Source organism: Typopeltis vanoorti, chromosome 11, assembly GCF_054136105.1.
Source record: "Typopeltis vanoorti isolate ZY-2024b chromosome 11, IOZ_Tvanoo_1.0, whole genome shotgun sequence".
Taxonomy (NCBI): domain Eukaryota; kingdom Metazoa; phylum Arthropoda; class Arachnida; order Uropygi; family Thelyphonidae; genus Typopeltis; species Typopeltis vanoorti.
The window spans coordinates 104,760,573-104,787,603 of NC_143559.1; the positions used below are offsets into that span (position 1 = coordinate 104,760,573).

Genomic DNA, 27,031 nt, shown 5'->3' on the forward strand with positions numbered 1-27,031 from the left:
CAAACGGGGATAGAGATCAAGTTGCCGCTAAAACGTCCCGGAGGCCGGTCTTAACTGTAAAACAAAAATAGTCAAAGCAAAACTAACCTTGAATTAAATATTTTTAACTTGGCCGGTCAGTAATATTCTTAAATAATAATCTATACTACTTTGCCAACAATTTAGTTTATAGTTTTTAGCCAGTTCACTTCTCTGAACATGAATAATTTTTTTAAATATTTAATTAATTCAGCAAATAAGTTACTATTTGTAAAGAATTAAAAATTATATCCCGAGGAATACATATAATTAAATAGTTCCACTAATAATATGCAGCATTTAGGCATATCATCTCCCTCTTTCAGTTAGTTTAATTTATGATGTAACTGATATTTCACTATCTTCTCTCATTTACAGTGTCCAGTTTCTTGTGGAAAAGGAGTTTCCACCAGAACAGTAAAATGCTTATTACAAAATGGTCGTCCTGGTGAAGATCACCACTGCGATCCTAATGAAAGACCTCCCACCGAGAGACTCTGTGATCTTGATGAATGTACTTTGCCACATCAGCCAATCACACACAACAATGTCGAGGGAATTTACGAATGGTATAGTGGTCCCTGGAGTGAGGTTAGTTTTGTATCTAAATTTTACATTTTATCTTTTAGATCACGTAACTTTCCCAGGAATTTGTTTAATGCCGAAATATTGCTTCACTTCTATCGGACCTAGTGAATTGATGGGTTTTCAGTTTTATTATGAACTGAAAAACTTCCGTACTCTTGGAAGGAGATTATGTAAAACACTGGAATTATGCTGAGCTCCTTTCACTCATATATTATTATTATTATTGCACGGGCACCTTCATGGAGTCCTAAGACTCATCGTGGGAGACCCAAACTATCAACACAATATCTATCATACCTCTCCTTGAAACCATTAACACAAAAAGCACTCACAACTGACTCAGGCAACCCACTCCATTCATTCACCACTCTCCAAGCGAAAATCTAGTCCTCACGCTCTTACCCAACTTCCAGGGATGCCCTCTTGTTTTCTTCCTTCTAGCCAAGTGCTGAAACATTTCTCTTGCTTCAATCCTATAAAGTCCTTAAGTAGCTTAAATGTTTTTATCATATCCCCCTTTTTCACCTATCAACCAAATTTTGATCCACAAACCTTCAAACTATCCTCATAGAGAGCATTACACAGACCACTCACGACCTTGGTCACTCGCCTCTGGATCCTTTCCACTACTTTCTCATTCCCAAGAAACGCAGGTAACCAAGCCTCAGCACAGTAGTCCAGGTGTGGTTGTGTCAAAGCTTTATAAAAAGGAATAATAACTCCCTTATCTCTGCTTGTTAGTGTGTTCTTCAATAACCAAGTAATGACTACTTTGGCAGTATGCCATCTAAACTCCAGCTGTGTCTTCTACTACTACTACTACCACCCCCAAATCCCTGACTTCATCAGTTTCCTGGAGTACAGTTCCCTCAGTGATACACAGCTTATAATCTTTATATTCCACAATGCATAACTTGACACTTTTCAACATTAAATTGACATCCTTTATGTTTGGTCCATACTGTCAGTCTGTTTAAATCCTCCTGCAAGCTCTCTAAATCACCATGATTAACTATTTTCCTACCCAGCTTTGCATCATCAGCAAACAACTGAATATCTCCCTTCAAATTAATTCCTATATCATTTATGTACAAATTAAATAGCAGTCGTGCAAGCACAGCGCCCTGAGGTGCACCACTAGTCACCACCTGCTTTCTCCTGGATTCTGCCCTTCCATATACTAGTTTCCTATCCATTCCCATTTGTTCCATGTGGTATCCTGTCAGATGCCTTTGCAAAATCCAGTATCATCGTGTAGCCATTCCCTTAATCCAACTCAGTTGTCACTCTGTTATAAAAAAATATTACTAAGGCATGGCCAGTCACAAAGACATGCTGCCTTCCCTCATAAAGTATCACATTCTTATCCTCCCATTCCTGAATTCTCTTCTTGACCAACATTTTCAGTATTTTGCCACTACTTCTGGGATACTAATTGGGCTATAATTTGTTACTACATACTGAATTAGATCGCCCTTTATGCAAAGGAATTGTTCTGCCCTCCTTCCATTCTCTTGAGACTTTCCCAGAGCTGAGACTTAAATTAAACAAACCAGTTCATCGCCAGTTCCTATGCACGTACTCGTAAGAAAGTCTTTTCTGTACAAACTGTAGACTCCATAGAAATTGCTACGCAATTATCAAAAATTTTGCCTGCTCCGGAGACACTTAGTCCATGCAGAGATAACAAAAAAAATTATAATGAGGTAATGTTTTTCCACATTTATTATTCAATGAGTCAACACAATTAAAACATAGCCAGATAATCAGCGTTCAGTATTTATAGTTAGACATGGAGTCAAAATGCTTAGGTTTATTGACTGGAGTTGTATTTAACTGAAACACATGCGCACTGCAGTAAATAAACGAAAATTATTTACTTCATTAGTAACATTAAAACTCAGATCAGTATGCGCCTTGGATTTATTCTTGAATATTCAGATATCTACATATCTATCCATATGGTGGAATGGCTATCCATACATTATCTGAAAAGGTTTATTAATATATAAGTGCTCCATTAATTAATCCCACACTAAATAGTACCTATAGGCACTAGATGATTGACAGAAATAAGAATGAAAAATTAACTGGGAAATAGTATTTTCAATTAATAATTCATAAACTTCTATAAAGAATTTTCAATATTCCTTTACAATATGTCATCAAGCTTGTGTAAAGACGAGTATGAGATTAGTTGATATATCAGCTTCCTGAAGAAGTTGAAAATACTTTATCATACCAAGAAGCCGTGGTTTTTAATAACTCAGCTACATAAAGGTTGTTAACTTTAATAGTACATATTAATATTCTCGGTTTAAGGGCTTAGAAAATTATTATTTTGATTCGTGTCCAGAGAAATTGCTCAAAACTGTTCTGACTTTTAACATTACAACTAGTTAATACTGTAATTCTTTCCAGTATCTCATTTATTCTCCTCTTCCCATTCTTTAACTTTTAAGCTACTGAAGTTATTATTACATATTTCAATATACAAAGCATTGCTCCACTATTAAACTACAGGATGTCCACATTGGACCTCCCTAGTTTCAACGTGTTACTACAACTTAAGTGTATGGACCATGGTGTCGAAATTGTACAAATGAGAAGGACCACTCACCAAGTTTTTGTAAAAATAAAAATTTTGGATGGACTGTAGTCTCTGGAACGTTTGAACAACCTAAACCTTACATATTTCGATTTTTTACCGTGCTTTGAAACTAGGGAGGTCCAATGTGCACCTCCCTAGGATCCCTGTTTCATTTTTCGTATTGGCTGAAGCAATAGCAGGGGAAAATTCCGCTGCAAAGCACAGACCAAGGATCCTTTCTGTTGACTGATTAACTCAGAACTCCTACAAGGCAAATAAAAAGAAGAAAAATGCGAAAATAAGCCATGGTTTTTTCTCTATATTATTTCTCATTCTTAATCATTATTCTCTAGACCAGAGTTTACTAAATTTGACATAGCCGGGGACAGTTTCTTTTTCAGTGCGATTTTATTGCAAGCCACACAGGCATACATGTGTAGCCCGCAAAAGGTATACATAATGTATATCCGATATTTTTACTGGTATCTGAAATCTGATATCAAGCTTTGTGTAAAGCTTGATATCAGATTTCAGATTATCCTCTATGCATGTCATTAAACTTGAATAAGCAATAATTACACATTTCTGTCGTTTCATTTAATGTTATTTTATTTTTATTCGTTACAGCTAATTTTCTCTATCGACAACTCATATACCATATTTGAATTTTTGTATTTTATGTGGACTAGACATTTTTTTTCCACGGCCAGGTACTGGGTAGCGGACCAAACTTCGGGAAACGTGATTATAGACATTTCTAAGGTAAAATATTTGCATAACACGATAGGCTTATTCTGGAAAGAAGAACTCAAATCCATCCATTTGAAGAAATCCTCTAAAATTTCTTGAAATGCATTAATTTTCAATGTGTCATGTTTCTTCAACCAACAATAGCGAATTGTTTCTTGGTAATCATACGCAACTGAGATCTACTACGCATACCGGCCAATTTTACTTATTGAAAAAAAAAATCGAGCTGTTTTCTTCCATATCAGCACACAAGCCAATAAATTGTCATACACTTAATAAAATAAAACTCTAGTAGAGCATAGTTTCCCAAGAAAGTCCTCAGAAAATCTAAAACTTCGAATACGGTATATATGAGTTGTCGATCAATAAAGTATAAAACACAGAAATGTGTAACTATTGTTTATTCAAGTTTAACAACGCGAGCTTACAAAAAGGAAAATAAGCACTTAATCCTGGCTCGTTACTTAACCTCAGTAGATGGTATTACTCATTCAGCAAACAATAGTACCAGTGGCGCACCCAGAGAGTGGGTCAAGGGGCCCTGGCTCCCCCCCCCCCAAAGAAAAAGGAAAAAACACTAGAAAACACCAAAAATCTTTTCCTAATTAATAAAATTCATTTTTTTTATTTATGTTGTCTTCTATTTCTATTTCTATACTACCTTGAATTAGCGATCGTTGCAGATGCTTAGTGTGTATTCTCAAATCGTCTACTCAACTCGTCCCTCCCACCAAGATTAAACCCTGAGTTCGCTACTGAATAGTACTGTATACAACTTTCCCGGAGAAGAACAATGACTCGCTCTTCCTCACTTTTAACACTTCGCTCACTAATCAAGATTAGTTTTCTCCTGTTGAGCTTGCTCACATCTAGCCTATCCTGATATAAGCACATTACGACCGTAGCCTCTTCAGCCTCCAAAAAAGCTTGGAACTATTTTTCGTTCTAAGCATTACTTCTTCTCAACTCCTAATACTTTATAAATCCCAAATCTATCCAATTTGAATATTGTTCTCACATCTGTGGTGGTGCATCATAAATGTTCTTCATAATGCTAGAATGCATCCAGAAGAGCACTAATGGTCATCGTTTAACAAATGACCATTTTTCATGACTTTCAGGTCGCTTTCGCATTGACGCTCTGTTTGTGTATTATATATTTTTGTGGACGCTGCTCCACTGTAATGGCAGATATTATTCCTTTACTTTCCTATAATCATGTATGAAAAGAACAGGCTGCTGATCATCATCCATATTTCGTTCAGCGCTGTACTCACCAAACTAATTTCTCATTCTTTTCCTTCATTTCACATCCTCTGGAACAGTTCCCCAAAGCATACAAAAAAGAAAGAAACACTCTTTAAAGAAACACATTAACAGATTCCTTTCTTCTTTCTAATCACTTGCCCATATACAGCAATATCGTGTTATAAGTCTCGATATCTCTCATGTATCGTTGTTGATATAAATGTGATTTTTTTTTACGATTTTTACGAAGCAGGCAATATAGCTGTATTATAATAGTGATTTTTTTTTTTTTTTTTTTGTCACATCGTCTTTCAGTAGACGATATGGAGAAAAAAAAAATTCGCTGTCGTACCTATTAGGGATTCGTGAGTGGAGTGGAGCCTCTGCTAGAAGAAATGCTAGGATCGCAACTCCCTTCCCGCACAGAATTAATAACCCAATCACAAACAAAATATCTATGCCATGAATGTTTTGTTTGTGATCCCCACAGCCTGTTGGTGTGTGGCAGGTATTGCTAGCCACTCGGCTAATCAGGCCGACATATACCTTCATACATGTATGTGTAAGTGATAAGGCTGCAAAAATTATACTTAAACTCGATCCCAACTACACAGTATTCGGAAATGTTGCTCTAGATCTGTTTCACCTTTAATTGATTGCAAAATACTGTACTCTTGATTTACTTCTGGGTGGTGCGACTGGGACGTTAAATGGCAGTTAACCATTTCCGAGATATCAATTACTCTTTTGCGAATTTTCTGCATACTCCATTAATAAATAATTACAGCAGGTGTAATTAAGGCAAGTAAGCCTGTGAGTATTGTCATAAACGAGGAAAAAACTAAATGTATTTCGAGGATTCATCAGGACCGATCCAACTTGGTTGTTGATAATTACGTCATTGGGCAAGTGGATACTTTTAAATATCTAGGAGTCAACAGCTACAATGATATTGCATCAAGATAGAGAAGGCCATCGTGGATATTTTGCAATCTTATATCTTTTTAAAACCAGATTATTATCAAGAAAATCGAAAGAAAAGCTCTTTAAGTTATCTACTACCGATGTTAATCATGGTCAACAACTACGGAAGATAATAGAATATTGTTTGAAAGGAATTATTATAGAAAGATTTTTAGCCACCTTACAATCAAAATACTAGACTGTATGAATGAAGACAGATGAGGAACTGCGAAACCTGTTTCAAAGACTCAACATTTATTTATAAATAAGAGAGCTTGGCCATGTTTAGAGAGCAGATGGCCAGCTTACCAAACAAGTGCTTGTAAATAAAATTGACAAGAAAAGACCGCGAGTAGAGTAGATGAATGTTGTAAGACCTTAGACAGTTGGATGAACTTTACTCAGTCAGATTATGATGAGGGGGGGGAGTTAGTTGATGGTAGTATTAGACATAAATGGCCCATTAAGTTCTTGAATAAGGTGTCAATCTTCCAAAAATTGCACGTAGTATTGAGATCCTTACCAACTTCTAATGCTAAGTGCATCTTAACCGTATATTCATCCTTGAAATGGACTTTTACCTTTCAAGATTATAAGTAGATATAATTACTATAATCTAAGCTTAAAGTAACATCTTAAAATGCAATTTCAAATTGCATTTTATCCAAAATATTATATAGTTAATTTAACGTACTTCATATTTGATAATTTCTTAATATAAAATCTTCTGCCTGTAAGATGCTCTGAAGGAAATAAGCTTTGTTTGAATTTGTTAAAGTAAACTTTAATACTTTATAAAGATAAGAAAACAGGAGACTAACAATGTGGTTGTCACATTCTCTCTCACTGTGTGTGTGTGTGTGTGTGTGTGTGTGTGTGTGTGTGTGTGGTGTTTCTACATATAATTCTTAATAAATCCATATTAAAACTTTGTCAGTGTTCTGAAACCTGTGGAAGTGGTACAAAGCGCCGACAAGTAGCCTGTTATGATGAAGCTGGCCATCCAAGTGATCAGTGTGAACCGGAAAAGAAGCCAAGTGAAACGACTACTTGTAATAATACCCCTTGCACAAGATGGTCTACAGGAGCCTGGGGTGAAGTAAGTAAATTAGATGCATTTTTCATCTACTTTCAGATTATATTATTATCGTGGAAATAGTTTGCAATAAGCGGAAGAACTTCATAAATCTTAACGAAGGTTGTTGTTAAACAAACTAACATTACTCAGCATATAAATTTGTTGTTACATCATTATTTGCTGGTGTATGCCGTCAGGAGATGTACAAAATATTGTGGCAGTCTAATACAAAAACTTCGTGCCTATTTTCCAATCAACAGTTTTCTTCCAGCTCAGTTTATTATTTGTCTGTTCTTTGATTTGGCATTCTTTCTTTTCGATCCTTGATCAATCTGCTTCTATATATTGGTCTACCTCTGAGTCTTTGTCGTGCCATTATTTGCTTCAAACATTTGTTTGGCTAATCTTTCATTCTAGTATGTGATCAATTCTTTTTTAAACTGACTTTATACATTCTGGAATATTAATGTCAAGTTCATTTCTGACACCTTATCTTCGTTTTTAATATTATTCCATCACTGATGCGATCTTTCCACTCTCCTAGTTTCCTTGAGAACTCTCAAATTAATGGTTTTTATTCTTTGACCAACTATTCTATTCCTAACCCAACTCTATTAAAATTGGTTCCAACATTGTACATATACAAGTGCATATACAATATACAAAACTGGTTTTGCTTCCCACCACATCCACCTTGCTCTTGTTATATATATTTAATTTGCCATGTTCACTAAAAATTGTAAGTAAATAGCTAATATATATATATATATATATATATATATATATATATAAAATAACTTATAAACACTAACACTGAGAATGTAGTCGGTTTCCATTTTCCAAACCTAATCTTCATAGTTTTGGTCCTTTTATTAGTAATTTTGTACTAAATTTGTCATAATTATTTAATTTGGCTGCTGCATCTTCTCCATGCAGATAATGTTATCATTAATAACATCATCTGCATGTAGCGAAGATCTAAGCTTTTCCCTATCTGAACATCCACTTTCCTTAATGTAGTCCATGTAGATTATAGAAAAAGCGATAGTGCGCAACCCTGCCTTATACCTGATTTAGCATTATCTCAATTCTCACGTAAATCCTGATTTGTAACTTAATTATATTCTGTCTATCATTCCGCATAATGCTTAATTGACGCCATATAGATTTAGTTTCCTCGTGGTACTTTATTACATGCATTTTCGAGATAAAAAGAATTAAATAACGATCCTTGATACATTTATATAAATTTCTCTACTATCTTCTTGCAATCTTTGTTTGGTCAAACTTCAGTTTGTTATTCGCGAATTTTCCTTAGCCTTTCCCCAAGTATCTTTCCTGAAATACTTAATATCGAAATTGCTTTATAATTTCCACATTCAGTTGTATTTCCATTTTTATATGATAACTGACATGATACTCTGCTCCATTTATAACATTTGACCTTGTGATTTCTGGATTATGCCAGTCCACTGTAAAAACATTTACCCGCGACATTTCAGACTGATTGTCTTCTATATGTTAACTTTCCAATTTCATGTTCTGATTGCGTTCCTCCAGGATATTTTCAGCGACTGTTCTGTTGTTTTTCACTCTGTTTAATAATTTTTAAAAGTAATTACTCCAGACATACAAATCATCTTTGTTTTTATATTCCTTTATAATCTTTAATTTATTCTGTTGTACTCTTGTCTCCATTTTAAGCTTTCTTAGCAGCCAAACCGTTGTGCTACCATCATTGATTGACCAATGTATTGATCTTCTAACGCCATCTTCCTGCAAAGAGTTCTTTAAACGTTTAAACATTTTCCAAAAAAAGTATTTAAAATGTTGTTTTAGATATTTTCACTTATGACAATGGATATGTAAAAAATGCAGGAAAACTTGAGATCGCAGGTTGACTTATCAGTCAGGAACTTACTATGCGAAATCTTCTCACTATAATTTCGTGTAGAAATTTAGAGTTCCACTGCATATTTCTTCTCATTTTCCCCCTCCTTGACCTAAGGTTTGGTTATTTTCGGTCTTTTTTCTTAGTAATATTTTCATTTCACTTTGCAGTTTAGATAGATTACTTCGATATTTTATCGTTTCACTTACTACTCCTGTATTATATTCAAAATCGAAGCTTTCGTTTCTTTCCTTCATTTACTGTCTTCTTCAATAGAAAACTTTTCGTCACTTTAAATGAATGGAGGCTAAAACTAAGTCGCATTATTCCGGAGTAGTACTGACAAAACACAAAACGTGATTTGAAATTATATGAATGAAAAGTTGTTCATATATGGCTGTCGTCTTTCTTAGTAAAGCAGGAGGATCCTCTTTGTTACAGTCATTGTTAATATTTTCGTAAAGAACTGAGAGGAAAAAAAGGTCGAGTAGAACGGTTAAGAAAAGAAAAGGGAGGGACAGAATTTTGGCCAACAAGTCCAAAATAAAATAGCCTTAGCCCTTAATGCCATCGGAGTAATTTGCAATTACAATAAATAGGTTGTCTACAGTGCATAAGCCAAAAATGGTTTAGGTTTAATTGTTATGAATGATCTCTATACATGAATGCAATTGTAAAACACCTGATTGTCTCGGATCATTTTCATATGACCATTAATCACTGACTCTTATTCCATATTTACTCAGCATGTTCAGACATTGAGCATACACAGAGACCGAGAATGCGCTATACCTTTAGGTCTATGCTTTTTCTGTTCGGGAAGCTTTTTTATATTTGTCTGAATACTGTATTTCAATTTAGGTGAGCTCGCCCTACGTCATGTTTTGAGTGGGACATTTCTATTGACGAGATCCTGCGTTGTCTAGGTAGTCTGACCAGTTTAGTATTATAAAATAATGGTAATTAACGTGCTTTATAATTTAAGTTATTAATACCGGAAGACTGCGATGTCTCGAAAAAATACTCCTGAAAGAGTGAAAAATAGTCAGTCAGGGTAGGAATGTAAGGAACACATCCCAGTTTTTGTGGGGACTTCGAAGTGAAGAAGTTCTTTAATGTGCGAAAAGACCTAGAGCGAAAAGACTTCTAAAAGAGCATATCCAAAATATTTATGACAAAATGAAAATTAATAATCCCCGAAAAAGATAGCCTAGCTACAAACGGAAATGAATAAACAAAAAGGAATGCGTTCTGTATTATAACACTGCAGCTATATAACATTTTTATATAACAGATTTTCATAAATCGTGTGTGTGTGTGTTTTATAGGTTTATAGAAGAATGATGTTGAGCTTTTATGTCATATGCTAGATAAGACATTACTGTATATTATTCAAGTCTTAAATACGACGCAGTTGCAAGACCAAGAATTTTTCAAACTGATTTCAAAAATTCGAAACTTAAAATTATGATAACCCTAAGTTGAGGAGCAATGTAAATCTCATAATATTTTTATCACATTAACTCTTTCTCGTTGTTTAATATAGTTCTCAGTTCTTTACTTTTCTTTCTCTTCCCCGTAGTGCAGCACCACATGTGGAAACGGAAGTCAGATAAGGATAGTTCAGTGCGTTGACCATTACGACAACAGTCTTCCTGATGAACAGTGCAACGGAAGCAAGAAACCGACGGTCAAGAGGTTCTGCAATTCATCTCCGTGTTCAGCGGTTCATTTAGGATACCGCTGGGCCATAGGATCGTGGACTCCGGTACGGTCACGTTATAGTTTTATTCAAAAGTTTAGGTAGCACAGAATAACAATGTCTAGGCTAGAAAACGAAGGGGGGTGGGGATTAACTTTATTTTTACCTTATATTTTGGTCTGGAATAGGTTATCAACGGTTTCCCTTTCTGAATGGCATAGCTCGCAGACTACCGAGTATAATTTAGTGATAGTTTTTAATTGATAAGAGTTAAGCCATTCAACTGTTTTAAACGAATTCTTTACAAGCTGTACATAGGCAAATTTTCCTTAGAATAAGAGTACCAAATGGATCTCCTAAGAGTGAATAGATACAACTTATAATAATATAAAGTTCTGTTGTACAATGATAGGCTGGGCCAAAAAAAAAAAAAGGAAAAAAAGCGTCCTTTCTGATCTGTGGTGATAATGGTTAAAAAGTTTTATTGAAGGTATCAATACAAGGTAATAAAGCCATTACAGATGAAGAGTTAAATAAATGAAACATTTATTTATAAACAGCTCAGCTTATTGGATATATCATTACGAAGCTGATAATTAACTGTGAACAATGATTGTGGCAGCTTTTATGAATCCGTTTGCACTTGCAGTACACTGAATTCTAATTCATAGATTTAGGTAGATTAGGTTTTTCACATTTTATGTGATTCTAAAGAATAAAGCTTTTGTTAAAGTTTAAACTTAAAGATTTTGTTAATTTTTTGTTTTGTATTTTTATTATACTTCATGCAATCCACAAATCCTGCTCTAGAGACCAAACACGGACGTTTTTCAAATGACTTCCGGCCTCCGATAAGCGGGTTTATACTTAACGATAAAATTCACCTCCCGTATAAAAATAATCGCAGATATCCATGCCCACAGCAGTGTTCGAATCCGCAGCCTATTATTTCAAGAGCACGTTAACCCATCCGTCGACCAGGCCGTCATTTTCGCTTAACTGAAACATTTCTTAACAGCATTCGGAGGCCTATCCTAATGATTCACAAAGGGATTAAGCCTCAGAATATTTCCTATCCATGATTTGTAATATAAAGTTCTGTTGTAAGTGGCATTTGATATAAAAGAAAAATGTATCATACAAGTACACTGCACCAAAAACATTCGCACTTTACTGCATCATTTACAAATAGAAAATCTTTTATCGATATGAGCAAACGATGTTTTTGAAGACATTCATATTTGGTGACGCTCTACTGTGATCCATCTAAACAAAACATTCCTTTGTTGTCGTGTTATAAGAGAATTTAGTTCTTTTTTTTTTCTTTTAAAGAAACATTCCAGAATGTCTTCGCTAGATTACTGCCTGATGTGTTATTGCCTAATCGAGTTAAATCTTGATCCATCTGAAATTATTTTGTTTTACTGCATCCGAATGTTTTTATCCGATAGGTAGGGTAATCCGGAGTGCTGCTGATATGCAGTACTCGCAGAATGATTTGAATAGGCTGGAATTATGGGCATGTGAAATCTAGTAGCTGAATTTTTTCCTTTTGATTCAAGGTAAATAAATATTTAAAAATGTCTAGAACTATGATGACTTCGTGCTTAACATATATCCCTGCACATTAAATAGATTCACTCAGATGTCTCCGATCAGGAAGTTGAGGGTTTTCCACTTATCTTGTGCGTCTCTAAAGATTTGTATGGTACTTTGTACACTGTGTCTTGGTCGGTTTCTTCTTCTTACCGGTAGTTTTCTGTCACCACATTAGTCAGCCTTTCTCTTAAAGTATGCCCTAAGAATTCAATTTCTCTCTTCCCAATCTCATCCAAAATGCCTTTTTTTTTTTTAATTTGATCTTTATTTGAACAGGGAAGATTCCACATGAGTGGAAAGAACGTATGGTAATCCCATTGCACAATAGTGGTGCAAAGACCGATGTTATCCAACTATCAACCAATCAATATCTCAGGAGTAGTAGTGAAGATTTTGGAAAAGTTGGTTGGGACTCGCGTTCAGAAATGGGTTGACAGAGAATCTCTACTTTCAACGAACAGCATGGGTTTACTAAAGGAAGGTCATGTTTTAGCAACTTGCTCACATTGCATACTAATGTTACGATTGAGCTAAACAAGGGGAATAGATACACATTGATATTTTTGGCTTTTGCTAAGGCTTTTGACAGAATACGGCATGGACAACGCTTGCATAAATTGGAGAATATGGAATTGGATGATAAAATATTGGCATGGATAAGAGGATATCTAACTGATATCAAACAGTGGTATACAGTGGATGCGAGTCTGCAAGATTTGAGGTAACCAGTGATGTGCCACTGGGATCAGTCGTTTGTCCATTGTCTTTCAATATATGCATTAATGACACTGGGAAGGATTTGACATGCGATATACAGCTATTTGCTGATAATGCAAAAATGGGTAGGGTAATCCGGAGAGCTGCTGATATGCAATACTTGCCGAATGATTTGAATAGGCTGGAATTATGGGCATGTGAAAATGGCTGTCATTTCCATGTTAATAAATGTCAAGTTATTCATATAGCAAAAATTGTAAATACAACTCAGAGAATTTTAGTAGACAGGAAGCTGAAGTTCAAGAGTCATATAGCAAAAATTGTAAATACAACTCGGAGAATAATTGCAATGCTGAAACGAACCTTGACATGTAAAGATAAGGAAATCATTTTGCCTCTTTACAAGGCCTTGACGAGACCTCACTTGGACTACTGCGCGCAGGTCTGGTCTCCTGGTTTCTGTAGGGATTCTGATACAGTGCAGAGAGTGTAAAGGAGTGGTGTGTCAAAAATGATATCAGGATTGTGGAATATAGATTATGAAGACAGGTTGAGAATTTGTAGACTACAGACTCTAGCAAACAGGAGAAAGCGGAGAGATGTGATTCAGACTTAGAAACTTTTGAAAGGGTTATACAGAAATTCAGTTGATGGAATTTTTCATTTTATGGAGGATAGGGAAAAAGACGCAAGGGCACCATGGAAGTTGACAATGAATGCTGTCAAGAAGGGGGGGGGGGGGTAGGACTAGATTTTTCTCTAATAGAGTAGCGCGTGATTGTAATAGGCTGCCGTTGAATGTTGTGTGCGCCAGCAGCGTGAATGAATTCAAGAACAAGAATGACAGCTGGTGCGAATAGCATGGCTTCCCTCGATGAGTTTCTGACTCTATGGAGGTCTCTTAATAATAATAACTGATCTCTCAAATACGTATATGTATGTAACATTTTCTTTCTGGCTAATCCGCATCATTCATTCTCAGTAAGTACATCGTCCGCGGGGTTAGCCTAGTGGCTATGCGCTTCGCAACCATATCCCTGGGAAAGGAGTGTCCTACGTTCGATTCCCGTCGCTGACGTGAGGAGCTTAAGGATCTTCCTCGCCCATAGCCAAGGTTGCCGGTCTTGGGCGTGGACAGCAGGTTTTTTCCTTTCAGATTTATGGATCTACAGCCATAAATACTTAACCCCTTCATGAGGGGGCTCAACTCGCCCCAACAGGGACGGGGGAGAAAAGGGAAGAAGAAATATGAATAAATAAATAAAGTAAGTGCATCGCAGAGCCATCAGTCTTTGTATTATTTCTTTTCAAAAAAAAAGTCCGTGTTCCTGTTGTGTACAGCATGTCATTAGTCATCTTCTTGTATTCATACTGACTTTTCTGTTATCATCTGTTTCATGTTAATAGCTGTTTTGGCTATATATATTCTTACTTCTTTAGTGATCAGCCTTCCGGATTATAAATCTGTCTACTTGTTCTATATGACGGTTATTTAGGTTTTCATCCATCATTTTATCTGTGATTATCATGTTTTTTTCTGCGTATTTAACCCTGAACTTTGCGAATCCTCTTCGCTCTCAGTGATTAGTACTTGTGTTTGTCTACATATCTTAGGTTGTTTGCATTTCTTTCGCCAACTGAGATACCTCTTTCTTGTGTTTCGATTTCTTGTATGACCTTATATGAAAAGACTGCAACCAACAATGGTGATAATATGCATCCCTTTGTATTCTCCTTTATTTATCGTGAAAGTGCGTTTGTTTTTGTTGCAAATTGTGGATTCTAGTCGGGTACTATAGACCAATGTTTTATGCGATTCACATGAATTTATCGTGAGAAACAGTGCCAGATGCTTTTTACAACATATTTTAAGAGTAATTGATCTTCGCATATCATTCTGAGGTTTAGTATTGCTTTTTCACTTCTGATTCCAGCTTGTTCTTCGACTGTTATTTTATTTATTCGATTCTGACGTCTGTCAGAATCGAATATTAGTCTAATAAATTTCAGAACATTGCTGATTAAGCTCATTGTTCTGTAATTCAAAAAAAAAAAAAAAGATAAATTCAGCGAATTTATCCGTTCCCCATTTTTCCGTTCCCCATTCTCAGTATGAAATAATTCTTTAAACTGTGACTTTGTTTCTCATGAATAATTATCTGAAGCCTGTATATTATTCCAGTTTAGTCTGGAATTTTAATTTTATTTCTGTTGTGGCTGTTAATGGAATGTGCCGTGAATTATAATTTACACCAGGATAAGTTTTAGCTTGTTTACTGAGTTTCTAAATCATCTTTTCATCTTGTGTGGTTTTTGAACCAAGTATTAGTAATTAAGTTGCTTTACTTGCAAAAATCAGTTTTTGAGTTATTTATTTCTCTCAGTCCAAAATTTTCCACTACATTTTCATCTTACATTATCTCTGATGGGCGACATGAATGCCAAAGCAATGTTTTCATACAAACTTTCGTCCTGAATGGTCCGAAGTAAGGGTGTATTCCAAATAATCTATAGTAGGCATAAATTAATTGGAGTGACTTTCAGTTTAATTATAATAATTCTGAGATCATCGGTCATTAGTCTTTTAAAGATTTTGAAGTGTAACTACACATTAAAATTCCTGTCCCATTTTCATGTTTGCTTCCACCTGAGTAAAAGAGTAGGTGATAAAATGTCTCCTATTTCAAGGATATAAAGTAAATATCGAATTTAAAAAAAATAGTATTTTTAATCACATTGTAGTAATAAGAGATACAGAAACTAATGTTTCTGTATCTCTTATTATCAGAAACTAATGTTTCTGTAAAAAGGACAGCTACACAGGTGCTTCCGTTACACACGAAACACTCTTTAGATATCCAACGTTTATCAAAATTCTGTTGATGTAAATTATCATATAAATGATAAATTATCGTATGTAAATCATCATATAAATATTTATATGAAATCAAAACCACCCTCTAGTCAAAAATCTTAATAAATAAGAATAAATACGATTCTCATCCGGGATCGTGTATTTTAATTAAAGTAATTCGTACCTGGCTGGCTAGGTGCGTATTACTTTATTACAAGAGCTGAAGTTTCTGGATAGCAATAGTTTTCAATCCTTTCCTTCTATCATCCCATTTTCATTTTAAATAACAATTTTGAGGCTTCTTTCCTTCAACATGGGAGAAATTTCTGACTAAATGAATATGTAATCTGGAGCTATATTCATCTTCAGGGAATTTTTTTTTTTTTTTTTTTTGAAAGGCTGCCGTAATTTTTTACATTTACACTAAGTTGCACTTGAATGCTGTCATTTATAAAATTGATAAGTTGAAATTACTGCCGAAACAACCAAAGGCCAATGTTCGCATGTGGTTTCCTGCCGAGCTGCCTGTTTCGCTATTGAAAAACCCTATCATCTACATTTAAATCGGCTAACTCACCTTCAGCTCTTATAAAGCTGTGGAAATGCACTTTAGGTTGGCATCATACTGTATATGATGCAACAAAATGAATGCCAATAATTATAGAGTGCTTGCAGATATTTAAGGGACTTTTAGCATTATCACCACATATTGTGCGATAATCCAGTACTGTGTAACGTTCTTAAATTTTTTTTTTCAAAAAAAATTTTAAAAAAATACCCGATAACATTTGATGCTTTACTGCCGATTTATGTAAAATTTTATTAACGATAACATCTCATAAAATACTGTTTATCACATGTTAATCTGATCGTCACTGAAATAATGCTCACGACCATTTCACCATTTTGCACTTGAAAGCATTTAATCTCAACATGGAAAGCCTTGGCAAAATTGTTAAATTCCGAATGATATGCATTAGAGCAAACTGGAAGCAATGTATTGTTTTGGTAAGCATATATTAAAGACACTGAAGATGACAATGACATCTCAACATATCTTGATAGCACGCAGTTGTTTCGTTATCTTATTTTCCAAAAGAAATGAAAGACTATTTTTACATGTGATCTGCTTAGAGGGAAAATAAATTTCTATGTATAGATTCTTTCAGCCGATTTTCATTGCGATGTTTAATAAAATTTTTGTATTTATTATTACAATAAAAGTTCTGTTTCTGATATCACTGGTTTTAATTCGTGTATCCCACCTCTATTATGTAAATAAAGATTAGTATGAAACAGTCGCACGCAAATGTTAAAAGCGTAGGAAAAAATCTTATGAATGTTCTGAAACCATGAAAATCAAGATTTTTATCGATTAGTTGTTAGTGGTGTAAATCGATCAGCTTTTATGGCTGCAAATCTCACGTGGTTAATTACTTTAAGATATATATACGAGTCCAGTTGATGAAGAGATATTCTACCAGAACTTTGCTTTAACTCTGAACAGAATTCGAAAAGCTTTTTTATTCATTGGACACGTTAAGAACGGGATGGGGGTTATTCCATAAATTAGTGTGCTGAATATCACACAAAAAATATGTAGAATATGTACAGCTGAAGCTTAACTAACAGTTTAGTATTATGTTGTTACTTATTAAAGGTTATTATATTCAGAACGAAACTTGCTTACAGAAATAAAGTTCGGTTTATTACCATTTCGTGCAAATACGAGTCGTTCTGAAGAGACACTATTAGTTGCAAATGTACTACATAATCAGATCGTATAATTCCGAGATTAACACGAAGACTATCGATTTTACTTGCAGATTGCGCAATTAGAACATTCCTTAATGCTTCAAAAATAAATGGAAAGAATATAAAATCAATCATTCAAACGGATTCATCATTTTAAAAATAAGTATTTGTTCTCCTGGATCCATTAGCCAAGATGATCTTGTATCTTGATCATAGCAAATAGGAAATTTCATAAACAAACTACTGATTAGAATAGTTTGCTTATGAGAATCTGCTTATCAGCAATTAAGAATAATACTCTAATAAGTAGTTTGCTTATGCTTAATTGCTGAATTTTCACCAAATCAGTTTGCAAAGTAAAAATCTTTTGCAAACAGAAATTTTATCAAACAATTTAAGGAATATTCTAGTAATAGAAATCCTGAAATCTGAAACTCTTTAGCAGCGCTTACTAAGTAAGCTTACTACTGAAGTGTTACATTACTTAATAAGTACTGCTCTAGTTTTTTCAAAGACACAAAAGAAATCATTAAAATCAAATAATTAAAAGCATTAGCAGCAGTCAGAACAAGAATAATGATGTGTGGGCGGGGGAATAGAAATGCCATACCCTTTACCTTCAATGGAGAGAATTCAAATATCGTAGTACCTGATGACAATTGCTAGAACAACATGCGAGTTCCTAGTTTGATGAAACATGGGATTTTCGGGCATCTATCATGAATGTCCAAATATCGGAAATCAACCCAACTGGGCATTTCTGGAAGATTAACTGAAAACACGAATCGATCATTTTGTTCTGCGAGTATCGCTACTGGATATCTTGACCGTATAAATAATTAAATATGGTAAATATACATTTCATCTTAAATTGTCACGTCATGTCAAGGCTATCTCCGTATCAAGGTGGGTGGTTTCGGCATACATTTGCATGAGAGCGAACGACTTGGGTCAGCCATAACCCCCCCCCCCCACACACACACACACACAAACACACACTTTCTCTCAGGCAATAGCTTGTGTCAAACTGATTTGGAAGATTATTCCTACTGCATAATAGAAAAACCTTCCCGAGAATGCACATTAGATAGATATAACTCACTCGACACATTTTGACGTTGGCTGCCTTGACAGTTGATTATCAAAGCTGCAATTCGAGAAAAAGACGATCCAACACATCTTATGACTGAACAACTACAGTGAATGTAACAAGTCCTCTGATATATATGCAATCAGAGTGTACTTTTTTAGTTACTTCGCAGTTAGTAAACTGCAATCCGAAAAGTCTTTCCTTAAAATATAATTTTAAATTTCAAATCGACTTTAGCAATATTAAGAAACACTGAGAAAGCTATTTTGATTTTGAAAGTGTTAAATTTCAGTTTAGAAATACTATTATTATTCAGGCAAATGGTCAAGATATTTCCCATTTTCAAAAATATCTTCGGTGTGATATCAACAGAGAACCGTATAATGCCGATTAATTGCTTCTCCACCGCACACACCAGTTTTATTGCCAAAGTTAAGCATTCGCATTTCTTTTCAGCTGTGGTGTGATGTAATCCTTATATTTTGACCACTCAACTGTTCCAGACTACAGCCAAATAAAAAAAAATAATAATAAAAAAAAGTGCTCTGAAAAAGATATACACTTCAAATATTGTGCATTAAAAAAAAAGTAATAACATCTACAGATTAAGTTAAAATTGCGCATATTAAATTCTTACATGATTCTATTCAACGTAAATTTTATCCATTTAAAGTGCATCTTGCTTTTAAAAAATTCTTTTGTGAGTGGCACTTTTAATATGCATACGTGATGATGGAAGAAAGAAGCATCAAGTTATATATACACACACACACACACACACACTAGGGGGGGGGGCTCCGGCGCCACCCCCCGAGTTCCGGGCTGGTAAGACAGAAAACGTGACATAAAAACGTTTTTTATATATAGAGAGTATATATATATATGGATCAGAACTATAAAATAAATCAAATCGTCCAAGCATCTCACTGTCCTGAGAGATGCTTGCACGTTTCTGCTACTGGAATGAGATTAAAAAAGCCAAATAAGGAATTTGAAGGTCACAGATCTGAGACAAGTTTATTCAAAAAGCCAGCGGCGTCGATTTCAGCCCTTCTTTTAGTATTCATAATTATATGAGTTTTTCAGATCTCAAGAGATTGTTTATCACACCTACTGTAACTTCCTTCAAAACATCTTTCCAGAAGACTGTTCGTGTGAATATTTAAAATGTTAACAGTGGTTTAAGTGAAAGTCCTGCTTTGTATAAAAAAAAAGGGGGGGGGGGGATTATTCACAATTTAACAAATTACACAAACGTTGAATTACTGCTACAGTATAACATTACGGTAATGTCCCTCCCAAAGAAGCAATTATATTTCGAATATCACGAGATATACAACTGAGTATTCTAAGAAAAAACTGAGATTAGTTTTTATAACAAAATTTACTTAAATAACAAGGCCTTAAATTGTATTTTGCTTATTGCTCAGTTTACTATAAATGCATTTTATTTCATAATCGACAAGTTCTCCATACTTGAATAATGGGAATGCAAAATTCTTGAAATGTAAGAGTTAATCAATATTAAAGTATTTTACTGTAATGTAGTATCATGAAACAAAATAAATGATTAAACTTGACGGAAATAAGCTTCAAGATTGCTCATTACTTTTACAGAGAAACTGTCAATAAAATAAATCTTCACTTTGAAAATTCTATTTCCAAACAGTTAAACCAGACAGAAGAATATGCAATTTACAGAAAATGCATTGGCCTCCCAGACTTAGTTTCTTCAGCCATAATCCGAACAATAATAACCGATTCCAAATGCTTATAATAAATATAAACTAAGAAATTCAGTTTTGCACATTGAGATGCGTTATTTTTGTTGTGATAATGGGAAGGTTACGCTTTGATAGCAAGAACCTAAATTTCAGAAAGAAGAATGCAGGTAGTACATTCCGTTTATATATAAGTAAATAAAAAAAACAATCGACACACGTGGCCATAACGTATGAGGTATGCTCACGTGACTGACATTAATAAAACAAAATAAAATAGTCACAATGGCTTACGCTAGAGGGCAGCTAATCAATGATGACGTTTCTTTTTATTTTTTTATATTTACGTGTCGATGTCCTCCCTGCACTCCTCCCATGACTTTCACTTCTTGATTTTCCCATAATTCTTTGCGCGAAATATTTTTGTTGTTTAATATATAGCAGCCTTATTGGCTAGAGCACTCTGACGACATGCAGTTTTTGGTAGCAAGGGCGTGCAACAGCTTTTTAAGTTGTCCAGAGTGCCCTTGTTACTGTCAAAGAGTTGAATAATAAGGCAGGCGCGTTCTCTGGAGGTCACAGCCCGCCGACCTCTTCATTCAAAGCTTTAAAAAAAAGCTGGGGGGGGGGGGGGGGAAACTGTTAACTGAAATTTACAAAAAAAGTTAGAATGCAATTTGAAGCAATTTTACATTCAGCATTCTAATTTGTATGGACGAATTTTATATACTTTAATTTAAAGTGTGCAGCAAGATTTTTTTTTGCCGAAGTTTTCAGGTTAATGGGATTTTTTTTTGTTGTCATCTGTTAAATAACTAATTTGTTCTTTTATCCTGTTTGTGATATTACAGAAATTTCCAATTACTTGTGTCTCGCAGGTGCACAATAGAGAAAAAGATTTATTTTAAAGATATTTTGTTCAATACTCATATTTACTGTATTGATATATCGTGTTTTATATTTTATTGCTTTAAATTCGAACTTTATTATATAATAAAATTTGAGTATAAAATATGAATATTATTTTCCTTTCAGTGTTCAAGTACATGCGGCTTAGGAACAGAAAGAAGGTCCATCACATGCGTTGATGACAACAGTGAAATAGTGGAAAACGAACTGTGCGGTCCATTACCTCCTGATATCGTTCGACCGTGCGAGGCTAAAGAATGTCCGCAATGGAACTGGAGCGAATGGTCTCACGTGAGCAAAGTTTTCATTAATTTTAATTATTCTATAAAAGGGTTATCTAATAGAAAAATGAGGTACTTGTTAAGAATGTTGATTTATGAATGAATTATAGACACGTATGAATATTCGCGGAAAGAACGAACTAATTAATCAACTTTTTTATTTAGTGTTCAGTAACGTGTGGAAACGGCACCCAGATACGTCGCCCAAAATGCATGCAGGAGGGTGCCTTAGTTGACCGAGTGCTGTGTGGTCGTCGGCCACGTCCCGAGAGCACGGAATGTTTCCTTGGATCTTGTCCAACATACCACTGGAATGCGAACCAGTGGTCGAAAGTAAGAAACCTTTTTTTTTTCCCCTCCATTCGGCAAAACTTATTAACCTGGAAGTGGAGTGGTATGATAAAATATCACTTCCAGTGGTAGGGTTGGTCTGTAAGACAGTTCATTTTTGCAATAAAATTTCAAATTTATTTTTAAACTGTTACAAATATTTAATGTTTCTTAGGCTATATGCTTATTTCAATAGATGTGATGTAACATATAACGTGCCGGGTCTGACAGATCCAACGATACCACTGCTGAGTTATTGATAAATAGCTCTAAGTAAAAAGAAATTCCGATCATTCTAAAATAACTCAAATATTTAAATACAGTTGGATAATCCCGTTTTAATCATAATTTTTTAACCATCGATTTCCCGTTATACTGTACCACGTAATTACATACAGTATATGGACAAAATGCATAATAATATTCGTTGTCATATTGCAAATTTACTCAACCCAGCAATGACATGTTTATATGGTAAAGTTTGGGAGGGGGGTAGAGTATAAGACTGTATGTTCTACTACGCGTTATTGTTCTATTTTATTTTTTCGTTGTCTGTCTCAAGTATTAAATAATTGAAATTTGACAAATTACCAAAGAAATTTGACTGAAATTTCTTTGGTAATTTTAATTTTGCATTCAATAAGTGATATATTATTCGTATACTAATAATTTAGTATTATTTATTTATTACTAATAATTTAGTAATAACTTCATTGTTTTGATTAATTGTTAATTAAAAAAATACAGTATTTCAATATAAAATAATTTTATATTTTAGAAGTTCCTAAATAAGGCTACTTATCAGCGTACGGGAATGGGTTATAACTAAGTTATGCAAGACAAAATTGTCTTGCATAACTTAGTTCAAGTCATGAGTTTGTTTATATGATGTTTCTGAAAAGTTCAGTTATCGTTATAAACAAAATCCTTTTCTTAATATAGATATGTCTTCCCTCTCTTAATAGCATAGCCAGAGGGGAAAGTAACGGTTCTTTCAAAAAATCGGAAGAAATAACTGTGAAATTTCATTTAAACCCTAAAAAAAAAAAAAAATTTTAATTTTCATAACAAGAAATATTTACATACAATATTTACTTGATTTAAAAATATTTATATAAAAAGAAAAGATGTTAGGAACCTAATAAGTATTTCTCACCCCTCACTAATATGTTTCCATCTACCCGAAAACTAAAGTCTGAATCTACTTCTCTCTTTTCTCAGAAGAAGAAATCATGGAACTTTCACCAGAGTTATACGCCCCTAGATACGACATTTGATTCACTTTTATTTTAATTTCCAACACAGAATCATTAAATAAATAATATAACCAACTATCTCTGGTCCAAAGTAATTTGGTTTGTTCCAGACAGATGTGGCGTAGTATCCATGACATGTTTCTGCATGAGCTACTTTTCAAGTCAAACCTGTTGAATAGTAGCTTCCGTCGTAAGATACGCTCTACTACTACTACTTTTAAAAGTTCTATTTGTTCGAATGAAACTTACGCTATATTTTTTATAAATCAAGATAAAACACTAAACGGGAGGGAATGAGAAGACTTCTTTGTTAACAATGACACTAAGACATCCGCTTGAAGGTAAATAAATAATTCCGCTGTGGCGTTCTGAAAAAACTCAAAAATGAGGATTTGTGAGCTACCGATATTGCAAGTATTCGTAGGCTTCGAAAGCTACTAAATATATACCAGTTACAAAAATAAATAATGCAGTGTAATGCTCGTAAATTTTATTACAAAGATTATTATCAATATAAACCAATTAACCATAAATATCCAGATTTTTTTTTTGAATCTACGTTCAAAAATTTTCTTTCATTAAAATGAACGCGAAGTTTTTTTTTTTTCTTAATTAGTTGTTTCATTATAGAGCAAATCTGATTTCGTAAATCAGATTTGCTCTGCAATGAATCATATTTATTTTTATATATCTTATCACAACCATTCTGAGGAGCGAAAACCTTTCCTGAACGATTACTAATTTAAAAAAAAAAATCGTTACTCTAACTCACGAGTCATGTTTGTGTGTGCTAGTGCAATGAATCTTCATTTTGCATAAAGAAAGACGTTAAACTTTCAGGTCCATCTTAGAGCGGTAACAGCTTCGATTGAAAAATATTTCAGAAAATTCTTGTCCTTTGCGGGATTCGAGAAAAGGTCTTTCCAATCGATAGGCGTACGCTATAGTAGCTGCTTTTATGTACATTTATAAGATAATATTTTTGGACTATATTCGTAATATACGTTGAATTAAGATATCTGTATTGTGTTATTTCATCCATATTTCCTATTTATCTGGAAAATAAACTAAAAAAACCTACATGGGATGTTAGCAAATTTGTTTAATGTTTTTTTTTTTTTTTTTTTTTGTTCTATTAGTGTAATGCCACATGTGGTCGAGGTCAAAGAAGAAGGGAAGTGTCATGTGTGGACGATGATGGAAATAAAGTGCCTGAAAGCAAGTGCCGTCTGGCAGCCAAGCCAAGGAGTCATAAAAAGTGCAAACAGAAGCACTGCCCATACAGCTGGGTGACTGGAGACTGGACGGATGTAAGTACAGTACACGGAAAGAAAGGAAGGGGAAAGAATTAGTAGTTCCGCTTATCTTAAAACAGTTTTCAGAACTGGAGGAGGAGGGAGGAACGAAAATCGTGTAGTGGAAGAAATTAGCTATTTCTTTTACCATTTTTAGCCTACTGCCCACGTGGAATTAAGCTTATTAGTTTACCGTGCTGTTTGCATGGGCGCATCTTCTCCCAACCTCAATAACTTTTGAACCCAGAAGTACTTTTTTCATGAAATGTGTTACGAATATCACATCACAGACGCTATTTGCACTTCGTATATAGTCACTTTAAAAACGGTACAGATGGTGTGTAGGAATGTCTTTCTGTTCAAGTCTTTTTCGGTTAGAAATTATCCGAAATTTTGCTTGCATAACTGACAGTAAGTTAATTCCCAAAAAAACGTTAATTTTTTATATAAAAAGCGTTGTCATAAATCACTAACAGTCCTGCAGTATAAAATAAAAGCAGAAGTGGGGTCAAGAAATGTTCCTAATAAAATATATTTTATACTCTAAAATATCCATTAGAATTACGAACATGAAACTATCCATACAGTAAAAACAAAAATTACAGTCCTTGTCATTAAAATTCTTGTACTATCCAGATTGATGACAGTTTGCCTAATAATGATCCTTCTCACATACGTTCTGTTTCTGCATTATGCCTTTTCTATAGATATTTTCATGGAACTGTGCAACCATATTGGTCACTATTATTATCCAAGCATGTAAAAACAAGAGTAGCTGGGGGTTCAGTGTCAAATGTATTGGATCAACTTCTCATTATTTCCTTTCGTTCTATCTACCTCTGATTTCTGGCACTGTTTTCCCCAACAACTACAGCCAAGCAGAAAGGAGCAAAGCTTCTTCCTTTCTGTTTGTTCACACATTCATCGTTCATTAATTCAAAGGGATACAACTGATTCACTGTATATGATTCAGCTTTAATGTGAACTTTCACAGGAAGACCTGAGTTCGAAATGGATCTGGAGACTCGCGTTGTATCCAGATCCATTTTATAGTCTCTAATTTATAAGTAGCAACTGTTTCAATGTGCTACCACTGAGATCTCCTTTTCTTAGTCTTGAGTTTTGGTTGAGATTACACGAAGGACATAGGTATCGAACCGTATTGCTGTTCCAAAACTGAATGATGCTATTCAAATATATTTGCTTTCATTGCTGAAAGAAATGCTTCTGATGAATATTGTATCACAAATCACAGTGTACATTTTAAACTCAGAAAGTCTCTCTCTGTGCGCTCCTACCACATTTAAAAGTTGTGGCAATGTGATTGATCATGACCAAAATATATATGCAGGTAGTTCGTTTCACTGCAAGCGACATAATCTGTATATTAATGGCAGTGAACTCGCTTATGCTTCGAATCCAGTTATCCCACGTTCGAAGACGTCAGATAAATGACAGTCTTAAATTGTCCATGTGAACTATCATACACACACATAATATCACCAGGTCTGCCAGTTCTTAATTCCAACACCAATCTAACTAGTGCTTTCTCTGTTAGACCTATTATAGAAAGCGTCTTATTATTTAAATTATATTAATTTGTTCTATATGCATATATATAATCAAAAGTTCTGAACGGTCAGTAGAATGGCAGAACTAGTTCAAAGTTGGATGCCCTCATACAACAGCAATGCTAATTATCAAACAAGCCTTGAGGTTTGAAGCATCCCATGGCTCTTCCAATGCGAACAACGCCAATAAGGAAACTTATTAAACTTACTGCAGAAGTGGAAAACTTCATAATATATCTAGAGGACCACACGCTAGTCAAATTATTTGTGACCATTAATCTAGAACAATTCGGAATTGTCAAAGTGATAAACAAAAAAAATTAAGAAAAGCACGGGCGTTCTGTTTTTTCTAGTTATCACTTTGCCGCCATGTTGTTTCTCAAGCTATTGTGAAACAACATGGCGGCAAACTTTGTGAAACATGTGACACTTTAATGATAACTTTGAATGATGAACATGGGCTAAGTAAATTATCACTGTTTAATGCTAACTTATTTAACACGTGGTTAGCCTAGTGGCTTTGTGCTTCGCAACAAAGCCACTAGGCTAACCCGGAAAGGAGTGTCCTAGGTTCGATTCTCGTCGACGGCGTGAGGAGCTTCCTCGGCCATAGCCAAGTTAGCCGGTCTTAGGCGTGGACAGCAGGTTTTTTCCACCAGTTTATCTGGGGTTTTTCATCCAGCAAGCAGGCAAACCGGCCCCGTGTGAACACACGCGGATTATAGTCATGAATACTACCCTTAGGGGATGCAGCAAGGAGTGACGAACTGGCTGCATTAATTTCGTCATGAACACCTGGTTAGGGGACTCTACCCCTCCTAAAGA

General features: G+C 34.6%; 1 protein-coding gene and 1 long non-coding RNA gene across 2 annotated transcripts in view; both read left to right on the plus strand.

Moving 5' to 3' along the window:
* The window catches only part of LOC150101901 (A disintegrin and metalloproteinase with thrombospondin motifs 20-like), a 186,136-nt gene that overhangs the window by 111,775 nt on the left and 47,330 nt on the right, over positions 1-27,031 (plus strand). Inside the window, exons 23-24 of the mRNA XM_090399926.1 lie at positions 21,600-21,764; positions 24,480-24,650. Coding sequence (XP_090256052.1) covers positions 21,600-21,764; positions 24,480-24,650 — 336 coding nt within the window. The remainder of the gene's footprint in view (positions 1-21,599; positions 21,765-24,479; positions 24,651-27,031) is intronic.
* On the plus strand, positions 456-11,026 carry LOC150101902 (uncharacterized). Its single transcript, XR_016549028.1, has 3 exons — positions 456-609; positions 7,095-7,256; positions 10,709-11,026. It is a non-coding gene; the product is annotated as an uncharacterized LOC150101902 (long non-coding RNA).